This window comes from Triticum dicoccoides, chromosome 4B, assembly GCF_002162155.2.
Source record: "Triticum dicoccoides isolate Atlit2015 ecotype Zavitan chromosome 4B, WEW_v2.0, whole genome shotgun sequence".
Lineage (NCBI taxonomy): Eukaryota > Viridiplantae > Streptophyta > Magnoliopsida > Poales > Poaceae > Triticum > Triticum dicoccoides.
In genome coordinates, this window is record NC_041387.1 from 456,221,887 (window position 1) to 456,233,631 (window position 11,745).

At 51.1% G+C, this 11,745-nt stretch overlaps 1 protein-coding gene across 2 annotated transcripts in view; it reads right to left on the minus strand.

The window, feature by feature from the left end:
* Positions 1-742: 742 nt before the first annotated feature.
* The window catches only part of LOC119290839, a 15,692-nt gene continuing 4,689 nt past the window's right edge, over positions 743-11,745 (minus strand). Inside the window, exons 2-3 of one of the 2 annotated variants that reach the window (XM_037569489.1) lie at positions 1,176-1,771; positions 743-1,080 (exon numbers count right to left, since the gene is read on the minus strand). In XM_037569489.1, coding sequence (XP_037425386.1) covers positions 1,013-1,080; positions 1,176-1,771 — 664 coding nt within the window. In that variant the 3' untranslated portion in view covers positions 743-1,012. Of the gene's footprint in view, positions 1,081-1,175; positions 1,778-11,745 lie in introns of both variants that reach the window. The other variant, XM_037569488.1, reaches the window with a different exon arrangement.

The following is an 11,745-nucleotide window of genomic DNA, read 5'->3' on the forward strand; positions in this document are numbered from 1 at the left end:
ATAAACGGTGCGAGAATTCTCAAAAAAGAATGCCGAGAGGACAAGGAGGGTGGGGACAATGGCAGCTAGGGTTTCGCCCTCCCGAAGGAAGACCCGCGTCTGAGCCCGGGCTCAAATGCTCCCGCTCAGGAAAAAAAATCAAAACAAATACTAGAAAAATTCAAAAAAGTCCAATATTTTTTTGTGTAGTAGATAATTTGATGCGTGAGGTCCGCTGTAAATTTTAACTCATTTGAACATTTGAGCAGCTCTCGGCAAAAAAGACAAATTGGGTCAAAACAGTTCATGAACAATACACTTTTTTACAGACCCGATTTTGTCTTTTTTGCCGAGAGATGCTCAAATGTCCAAACGAGTTGAAATTTTCAGCGAACCTCACGCATCAAATTATCTACTACACAAAAAAAAAAAGTTGAACTTTTCTAGTATTTGTTTCGATTTTTTTTCGTCGGCGCGGGTGCAGAGCCCGGGAGCCAAATTGGCCTTCTCCCTCCCGAAGGACAACTCTGCATCATACATGGTGACATAAAAGACACTGGCTGGTATGCACGCTCCCAAATAGGCCATGTCGTCAAGAATTCAAGATTGACACATTTCAACCTTCCAAATAATTTCCTAGTAACTGCTATTTTCACTCGCAACAAGTCTAGGCAGGCGGATGATCACCAATAGCATAATCTATAGTTCAACATCCAATTCTGGAATATGGCTTCCTTACAGATCCATTCAGAACACCAGCAGATGAAAGGAACACGCTGCTTAGAATTCCAGATTTTTCATTATTCATAAGATATACACAAACACGGCAGATTTGAAGCCAGGAGTCGATGGTCACTCAAGGTACGGCTTTGAAAAGGAAACATATATGTACATTGCAGTGTCAAGACTTAGGTTAAGAAATACAGAATTGACTCCAATGGTAGCCTCGACTGGCATTTGCTCATTCATGATAGGTTAGGACGCAGAACATTTTTCAACACTTCAAGGCAGCAAATTCTCTGTTACGATCACGCTAAAGCATGAGTTTTGAGAAGTACTGCTCGAATTCTTGGTCGATGGTTAGCTGCTTCTTCTTCTCCCCTGATTTTGGTTGCCACATGCACAGTGTTAGTATAATAGTATTCACATATAGGCAGCAAACAGATGCAAGCAGAAATATATGCGCGAGTGCTTACCATTCTTGCCTGCTGGCAGAATCATGAAATCATCGACGCCATTCGAGTAAAGCGTCTCATCCATGATACGATCAGCAGAACCATCGACACCACCACCTGCTAGCTCATTCATCACAGCGCAGATTTTCTCAATGTCATCATCGTATGCTTGCAGCAGCAAACCTGAGCCATCATGCTCCAGGTGTGGCCTCACCCAGCTGTCAGTCTCTTTGGTGCCATAGCTATGAAAAGAACTGTAAGTGTCCGATGAAATGTTGTTGCTTGAGCTGCTGGATGCAGATGCCCGTTTTCTCATAGACTGGTTCTCGATTCCATTTATGGAGTCGACTTCGATGCAACCACCTAAAAGGCTTTGAGTATTCTCACACGAGTCCAACCCCTTGTAAGCATTGACCATGTCCACATTACAGTTCTTGTTGACGAAAATGTCATCACCTCCTAAGCTTTCTGTTCTTGCAGTCTCATCCTCCTGTGAAGTTGGTCGGTCCTGAAACTTGTATTTCAGCGATGACAGCCTTGTGTCACTGAGGTCATACTGTGACTTTCTTTTCTTAATTGGACTGTCAATGGGGTAAATTTTCTTCACGCTGTTGGAGCTGGAACTAAACAGCAGCAATATAGTATGAGATATTATTACAAACCTAAATTTTATTTTCACATAACAGTAAGCATTAACCGATCAAATAGCCAACACAAAATATTCTCTATCTGTGAGAAGCAAGAGTATTTATCAGCACTTGCAACAAGTAAAACAAGTCCGATTCATTACACCCACTCTCCCATTTTGGTCGGTACTTTATTTAAGAATTCTAAAAAATTCCTACCAAGCAAAACTGGAAACCAGTTTTACAGAACCAATATGAAACTCACAATGTGAGGTGGAGGCCCAGAGTTAAATGCACTATAGTGTTTTCCTACTTGACAAATGATTTTCTCATTTCGTTCAGCCACGACACTAGCTTTTCAGTTTCTTGTAATAATCCAATTTCCAAACATGTCCAATAATTCTGATCAAGGTACCGCATCCGGCATTACGCTGTATTATGATATTCCAGCTTTTCAACCAGTTTTGGCTAAATAAGTTTTATGCATTAAGACACTAGCATGTTTGAGATACGAAAAATCTGAATGGCAGGCATCGGAACTACACCTTGGCAATTTCACATGCATACAAATCCATATCTATATGGCTGTGTGCATCCTATGATGCAGAGGCTGGGTAATCCCCTTTCCAAAAAGAAAAAAAAATCCATATCTATCCAATACGATTTTAGGTTGCTACATGCGTCAGGTTCATGTACCTCGGGTCTCCAGTCGGCAACAGCGGCACGAGGAAGAATAGTATGACCGTGTCATCAATATAAACACCGGCGCGCACTCCCTCCTCCCCTTCCTCCGCCGCCGGCCTAAGCCCGGGGCTGACGGCGGTGACGGAGGACATCGCCTCTCTCCCGCGTCTCTGGGGTTGTGCGGGGCCCCGAATCGTATGGAGACGCGCCCGATCCGATCGGCACGACGGCGATGGCTGCGGCGCGCCATCTGCCTTTGGATCGGCGGCGGCGGCGTGGAGGGCCTGGTGGTCGCGTCGGCGGCACCTCGGGTCAGATCTGTTCTGGCCGGTGCAGCCAGCGGTGGCGATCATCTCTTACGCCAAAGGTGGACGGCCTGCGGCTGGGTGGTCGGATCACGAGATTCGCCATCTAGTCTCGGCTACGAGTCGGGGAGACATAGTTGCCGGTGAAAACCGAGCCGTTGGCGGGCGATGGTGGCGTTTTGCGCCGTTACCTTGATGAAGGCATCGTCGTGTAACAGCTGTAGACCCACTCATGCTGCTTCGGGGAAAACCCTAGGATCTGGTCTTCCAGGTCGGGCGATGGCGGTACTACGGTGCCATTTCTCTCTTGGGAGCATCGGCGAGTTGGCAGGCGCGGCAGCCAACCCTGTTCGGGCGGCGGCGGCGGCGCGCCATCTGCCTTTGGATCGGCGGCGACGGCGGCGTGGAGGGCCTGGTGGTCGCGTTGGCGGCACCTCCGGTCAGATCTGTTCTGGCCGGTGCAGCCAACGGTGGTGGTCATCTCTTCCGCCAGAGGTGGTCGGCCTACGGCTTGGTGGTCGGATCTCGAGATTCGTCATCTAGTCTCGGTTACGAGTCGGGGAGACATAGTTGCCGGTAAAAACCGAGCTGTTGGCGGGCGATGGCGGCGTTTTGCGCCATTACCTGGATGAAGGCATCGTCGTGTAACTGTTGTCGACCCACTCGTGCTGCTTCGGGGAAAACCCTAGGATCTGGTCTTCCAGATGGGACGATGGCAGTACTACGGTGTCGTTTCTCTCTTGGGAGCATCGGCGCGAGCGGCGGGTGTCGTGGTTCTAAGCCTGACAGTAGAGTGGGGGGTGGGTATGGAGAGGCAAGGTCCTAGCTATGGAGAGGTTGTAAGCACAAAGGATGTACGAGTTCAGGCCCTTCTCGGAGGAAGTAACAGCCCTACGTCTCGGAGCCCGGAGGCGGTCGAGTGGATTATGAGTATATGAGTTACAAGATGCCGAACCCTTCTGCCTGTGGAGGGGGGTGGCTTATATAGAGTGCGCCAGGACCCCAGCCAGCCCACGTAGGAGAGGGTTTAAGGTGAGTTAAGTCTGGGGCGTTACTGGTAACGCCCCACATAAAGTGCCTTTACTATCATAAAGTCTACTTGATTATAGGCCGTTGCAGTGCAGAGTGCCTCTTGACCTTCTTGTGGTCGAGTGAGTCTTCGTGGTCGAGTCCTTCAAGCCAGTCGAGTGTGTCCCTCGTTGGTCGACTGGAAGGCGACTTCTTCTAAGGGTGTCCTTGGGTAAGGTACTTAGATCAGGTCCATGACCCTACCCTAGGTACATAACCCCATCATTAGCCCCCGAATGGATTGAGGCTTCGAGTGAGGAAGGAGTTGATGTCGTTTCCGATTAACCTTTGTGCCCTGGTCGTGCGTTGTCCTGGACCAAAGAATCTCTTCGTTGACAGGGAGCAATTTGCCTTCAGTCGACTCGATCCATTCTATTTTTGCGTCGAGTGATCTCTCGGGCTTCGACGATCTCCGAGCGACGGATCGCCGGAAACACCGCGTCTGACAGACTGATTTGTTGTTCGCGGATTCCGCGGGATGCGAAATTTGGGGACGCGCGCGAAGCGGGGCGGACCGCGGCGTTCGGATGGGACGGGTCATAGACGCCTCGATCTCCGCGCCGCCTTTTTCGCCACGTATCCAGTCTGCATAACTGCTCCCAGATATGATTAGATCGACGGGCCCACCTGTCATCCACTCGGAAGGGACCTTATAAATGTGCCCGGTGAGGATTTCTGTGCTGTGCCTCAGCATTCTCTCCCTCTCTCTGCCTCCTTCTTCTCCGCCCAGCGTGCTCGCTCTCGCCCCCGCACCACTTCCCTTCGCGCATCTCGCCGGCGACCATGGCCAAGGAGAAGACGGCGGCGATGGAGCGCGCAAAGAAGGCGTCGGCGTCGGAGAAGGCGAAGGGGAGATCCACCAGCCGCGGAGGGTCCTCGTCCAGATCCCGTCTGCCGAAGGGCTGGGTCCAAGGAGACTGGATCCAGTCGACCATCACAGAGAAGGACCTCCTCGACATGGCCAACGAGGGCTTGATCCCTCACGGAGCTGCGAGGCTTCCGGGGAAGGAGTGGCAGCCTCAGCCAAAAGAGGGTGAGTGTGTGCTTTTGGCTACTCATGTTGATCGTGGGTTTTCCTTGCCGCCGAGTATTTTCTTCCGTGGCTTCTTGAATTTCTTCGGAGCGCAGCTTCACCACTTTACCCCAAACTCCATTGCCTATCTTGCTGCATTCGTGTCCATGTGTGAGGGTTTCTTGGGCTGTCGACCGCACTGGGGTTTGTTCAAACATATATTCACGTGTCGCTCTCAGACCGTGAAGAAGGCGAGCCCAGGTGATGAGAGAACCCGAGTCGTCCAAATGTGTGGGGGTCTGGGGATCCAGGTGAGGAATAAGAGCACCTTCCCGCCCATGACCTTTCCCGAGTCCGTCAGAGGCTGGCAGTCGACTTGGTTCTACTGCCAGGTCCAGTCGACGCCAGGGCAGTCGAGTGGACTCCCTCCGTTTACCATGGACCGAGTGAACAAGCCCTCCCCTCTGAAGCTGATTCTGGAGGAGAAAGCTGACGTGAAGATGTTGATGGAGCGCGTGGTGCAGTTGGTTCGGGAGGGAGTGACGGGCATGGACCTCCTGGAGGTCTTCCTCAGGCGTCGCATCCAGCCCCTTCAGTTCCGGAGCCACTGCATGTGGTTGTACTGTGGGACCGAAGACGAGACTAGAGTCCATCCGGAAGCAGTCGACGACGTCACTCTGGAAAGATGGATGGTAGCCGTTACCGGAAATAAGGATAACCCACGCGGAGCCAGAAGGATTCCTCCACTCGACCACAACAGCGACCCAAACAAGGTACACTTGCCCTGCTCTCCACTGCGCTCTTTGTCGCATTCATTTCTGTTTACCCTGCCGACTGGTCGACTGATCCTTGTCTGGACATCTGCTAGGCCCTCACCGAGCTGTACTCGATGCCCAATGGGGCACAAGCTTCGACTGAGGAGGGCGAGGCGAGCGGGGGCGAGAGCCAGGAAGAGGAGGAATGGGACTCGGATGTTGCAGAGGATGATGACGACGATGATGATGATGACGGTGATGAAGATGACGTCGAGGACGAGGAAGAAGAGGAGGAGGAGGTCGTACCACTGCGCTCAGAAAGGCGGTCGAAGCTTGTCCACGACCCTTCGACCGAACGTGGTAAGGGGGTTGCGACCGCCACTCAGTCGACCAAGCGCCCTCGGACCACCTCTCCGGTGCCGACTGAAAAGGCGCCGAAGCAGCCCAGGGCGGCCTCGTCGAAGCCGATCAAGCTCCTGCCGAAGATGAAGGTGTCCATCCCCACCATATCAGGGTAACCGTGCTGCTCATATTTTCTTATTTTGTGTGAACTTTGTCTCTGGTCGACACTGAAGTTAGTCGACTGATCCTTTGGAGTTGCAGTGCTGCTACTTCTGAAACCTCGGCCCGGGCTGATGATCACGAGATGGAGGACGCAGCAACTTCGAACCCAGGTACTGTATTCTTAACGCTGTTCTTAGTCGACTGACTCGCGATCTCTGATCCTGATCTTTGTCTGTAGCTCCACCCAATACTGTTATCGATCTCCCTGATGATGATGAGGATGAAGAGCCGCTGAAGCGCAGGAGGAGTCGGAAAACGTCCGCCAGCAAGGTGCCTCAGGATGTGACGGCGCCCGAGATTCTGACTGTGGAGGAAGAGAACACCACTCGACACACGGTGTCCTTCGCAAATCCACTGACGAGTGCTCAGCAGCCCTCCCTCTTCACGACGCACCACGTCCCAGAGGACCAAGCTGGCGCAGCGAAGGAGGCGATACGCCAGGCGGGACTCATGATGGAGCAGCTGAAGACCATCCAGGACGCGAGCCAGGCAGCTTATGACGCCAGTTCTGCCCTCCAAAGCAATGTTCAGGTCAGTCGACCACCGTTTGTTCTGTTGGATATGCTGCCAAAAACTTTTCCTTTCCAGAATTTATAGTAGTCACCCACTGGGTGTTGTCGATTGAGCTCCATATTAGCGGGGGCACGCTGAGTGCACCCGCTGGGTGTAGTCCCCAAGGCTAAGGTCGACTGCTGGCAGTCGGCCTTAGGCTTTATGATGTCAATTTTTCTGTCAGTCGACTATGTCGACTGGATTTCACAAACCGGTGGGGGCACGCTGAGTGCACCCACTGGGTGTAGTCCCCGAGACTGTGGTCGACTGCTTGCAGTTGATCACAGTCTTAGAGAATGCATCTCGCATTTTTTTTGGGGTCGACTGGTCGACTTTGTCTTCAACAGGATTAGTGGGGGCACGCTGAGTGCACCCACTGGGTGTAGTCCCCGAGACTACGGTCGAATGCTTGTATTCGGCTGTAGTCTTAGAAACGTGAGTTTTCCCTTTTTCACTCGGAAGTGAATTATATTTGACATTTAGTCGATTGGTTCTTCACAGAACTCTTGTGATCTTGTGGCTCGCTACTCAGAGCTGGAACACAAGCATACTCAAGTCGAGCTGAGCTTGAAGCTGGTTCAGGAGAAGCTGACAAAGGCAAAGGAGGAGACCGAAGGTATGTTTGGTGAGACCCTGATGACTGCTTTTCCCCTTGCTTGTTTCAAAATCTGATCTTGCTGTAACTTGCAGGTAAGGTAAGGGAGGCCCAACAGAAGAAAGACCTTGAGCTAGCTGAGAAGATCAAGCTTGCTGACGAGAAGTTAGCTTCAGTCACCAAGCTCGAACAAGACAATACCAATCTGAAAGCTGCTCTTGGGATTGCCAACAAGGAGGTCAGTCGACTGAGAACTGATAAAGCTGCCCTGACCGACCAAGTCGCCAAATTGACTGGGAAGAAAACTGATCTGGAGGCCTTCCTGAGTGGACTTGCCAAGAAGCTGTTTCTCATGCTTGAAGGTAAACCTCTATGCTTGGCATACATTACCAATTGTGATTTTCCATTCGACCATCTCCTTGACTTAGTGATCACCCTTGCAGAATTTTGTCAAAACTTCGAAGAAGAAACTAGTCGGCTGGAGCCAAACCTCGACCCCGTCAATTCTCCGGTGAACGATGAAGTTGCCATGGATGTTCTCCGACTGGAGTCCCGTGTTGCAGCTGTCGTGGACTATCTCGCAAGGCTGAAGGCTGCCACATCTCGCATCGACTCGACGCTTTGGCCTGAGGAGACACTTCAGAATGACCTTGAATCGCTGATGGCCCGGTTGAACACGATTCCTGGTCGAGTGCAGGAATGGAAGAAGTCCTCGGCTCGGTGTGGTGCAGATGTTGCTCTGTGTCTTGCCCGAGTCCACTGTAAGGATGCACGAGAAGAGAAGCTGGCGGCCCTTCGGGTGGCCAATACCAAGAAGCACGACTTCAGGTCCTTTATGGAAACTTTCCTTGCAGCTGCCACTCGGATCGCCGACGGAATTGACCTTGATGAATTCATTGCTCCCTCCAGCCCTCCACAGGAGGGGTAAAAAACTTCTTCTGGCTCGACGCTTTTAAATTTGCCTCGGTATGCCGAGTGGAATTGTAACCGATAAACCTTAACAGGCTTAACGCCTGAGCACTCTCGGTTCCTTTAGATATCGATTCAAACTTGAATTTGGTGCTTGAATATGATTGCCTTTGGCCCGAAATGTCTTTTGCAGGTTCAAAGCAAGGCGCCTTTACTGCAATCGACTTATTCTTCAGTCCACTTAGGCGAGCACTGGGCTGCAGCTAAGCCCCCGAGTGAGAGGTTTACTCTTCACTCGGCAGGATTTTGATAACTTAGGCGAGTGCTTGGACTGCAGCTAAGCCTCCGAGTGAGAGGGTTGCTCTACACTCGGTAGGATCTTGATAACTTAGGCGAGTGCTTGGACTGCAGCTAAGCCTCCGAGTGAGAGGGTTGCTCTACACTCGGTAGGATTTTGATAACTTAGGCGAGTGCTTGGACTGCAGCTAAGCCCCCGAGTGAGAGGGTTGCTCTACACTCGGTAGGATTTTGATAACTTAGGCGAGTGCTTGGACTGCAGCTAAGCCCCCGAGTGAGAGGGTTGCTCTACACTCGGTAGGATTTTGATAACTTAGGCGAGTGCTTGGACTGCAGCTAAGCCTCCGAGTGAGAGGGTTGCTCTACACTCGGTAGGATTTTTGTAACTTAGGCGAGCACAGGGCTGCAGCTAAGCCCCCGAGTGAGAGGGTTGCTCCTCACTCGGTAGGATTTTTGTAACTTAGGCGAGCACAGGGCTGCAGCTAAGCCCCCGAGTGTAAGGCTGGCTTACCACTCGGTAGGATTTTCGTAACTTAGGCGAGCACAGGGCTGCAGCTAAGCCCCCGAGTGGAAGGCTGGCTTACCACTCGGTAGGATTTTGATAACTTAGGCGAAACAGATTCGCAGCTAAGCCTCCGAGTGGGAGTCTGGTTTTTTTTAAGGGATCCTTCATACCAGGAGGGCTTAATTCTTCTTCTCTTTTCTTCTCTTTTTTTCTCCTCTCTCCTTTCTTTCTCTAAAAGGTCGACTGCGTCTTGCCGCGCTTGTTCAGCCTCTGCTTCGTTGTAGATTTCAACTCGAGGAGCATTGTGGAGAAGATCACTCGGCAAGACTGCTTCAGCTCCGTAGACCAAGAAGAATGGAGTTCTTCCGGTCGACCGATTAGGTGTGGTCCGCAGTCCCCAGAGTACTGAGGGAAGTTCGTCGACCCAAGCTCCAGCCGCGTGTTTGAGATCACGCATTAGTCGAGGCTTCAATCCCTTAAGAATCAGTCCATTAGCTCGCTCTGCTTGTCCATTCGACTGCGGATGGGCGACTGAAGCGTAGTCGACCCGTGTGCCCTGGGAGTTGCAGAAAGCTCTGAATTCCTCTGAGTCAAAGTTCGACCCATTATCCGTAATGATGTTGTGTGGGACTCCATATCTGAATATTAGTTCCCTGATGAAGCTAACAGCAGTACCGGTGTCAAGGCTCTTGATTGGTTTAGCCTCGATCCACTTGGTGAACTTGTCGACTGCCACCAGTACATGCGTGAAGCCACTTCGTCCTGTTCTCAAAGGACCGACCATGTCCAATCCCCATACTGCGAAAGGCCAGACGAGTGGAATGGTCTTCAGAGCCGACGCAGGCTTGTGGGACATACTCGAGTAGAATTGACATCCCTCGCACTTATCCACTATCTCTTTTGCCATCTCATTCGCTTTTGGCCAGTAAAATCCGGCTCAGTATGCTTTGGACACGATGGTCCGAGAGGACGCATGATGACCACAGGTCCCCGAGTGAATATCATTGAGGATGAGTCGACCTTCTTCTGGTGTTATGCACTTCTGACCAACTCCAGTCGCGCTTTCTCTGTATAATTGTCCTTTGATTACGGTAAAGGCCTTAGATCGACGGACGATCTGTCGAGCCTCTTCCTCATCCTCCGGGAGCTCTTTCCTCAGGATATATGCGACATACGGAATCGTCCAGTCGGGAATGACCACCAAAACCTCCATGATCAAGTCGACCACCGCTGGGACTTCAACTTCAGTCGGATCTGTGGCACTCTTGGGCTGTGGAGTTTCTTCGGTGAAAGGATCTTCTTTGACTGACGGAGTGTGTATATGCTCCAAGAACACACCACTCGGGATGGCTTCTCTCTTGGAACCTATCTTTGCTAGATCATCAGCTGCTTGATTTTTCAGTCGGGGTATATGATGGAGCTCCAACCCCTCGAACTTCTTTTCCAGCTTCCTCACTGCACTGCAGTATCCAGTCATGGCTGGGCTTCTCACGTCCCATTCCTTCATCACCTGATTGACCACCAAATCCGAGTCGCCATAGACCATCAGGCGGCGGACGCCGAGTGAAATGGCCATGCGCAACCCATATAAGAGGGCTTCATATTCTGCCTCATTGTTGGAGGAATCAAAGTGAATCTGGAGCACATATCTGAGCTTATCTCCTCTGGGGGAAACCAGGACAACCCCAGCACCGGAACCATTCAACATCTTAGAGCCATCAAAAAACATGGTCCAATGCTCCGAGTGAACTTCAGTCGGCTGCTGCTGTTCAATCCACTCGGCAAGGAAATCTTCTATTGCCTGGGACTTAATGGCTTTCTTTGCCTCAAACTTGATATCAAGGGGAAGAAGTTCAATCGCCCATTTGGCCACTCGACCAATTGCATCTCTGTTGTGCAAAATCTCTGATAGTGGAGCGTCGCTGACGACTGTGATGGAATGATCAGAGAAATAATGAGCAACCTTCTTTGTGGTCATGTATATTCCATACGCAAGCTTCTGATAATGAGGATATCTCTGCTTGGATGGAGTCAAGACTTCAGACAAATAATACACTGGGCGCTGAACTTTGAGAGTTTTTCCTTCTTCTTCCCGCTCGACCGTTAGCACAGTACTGACGACTTGTCCTGTGGCTGCGATATAGAGCAACAGAGGCTCTTTGCTGATTGGAGCAGCAAGCACCGGCTGGGTGGAGAGCAGAGCTTTTAGCTCGGCAAACGCTGCATCAGCTTCTGGAGTCCACTCGAACTTGTCTGTCTTCTTCATCAGTCGATAAAGAGGTAATGCCTTTTCACCGAGTCGTGAGATGAATCGACTTAATGCGGCCAAGCATCCAGTAAGCTTCTGGACATCATGCACTCGCACAGGGCGTTTCATTCGGAGAATAGTGCCAATCTTCTCTGGGTTAGCGTCGATTCCCCGTTCGGAAACGAGAAAACCGAGTAACTTGCCACCAGGAACTCCAAATGTGCACTTTGATGGATTGAGCTTGATATCATACCTTCTGAGGTTGGCAAATGTTTCGGCGAGGTCAGCGAGCAGGTCGGAACCTTTCCGCGACTTGACAACGATATCATCCATATAAGCTTCCACATTCCGACTGATTTGAGTGAGTAGACACTTCTGAATCATTCGCATAAATGTGGCTCCGGCATTCTTGAGGCCGAACGGCATGGTGATATAGCAGAAGCACCCGAATGGAGTGATGAAAGCTGTTTT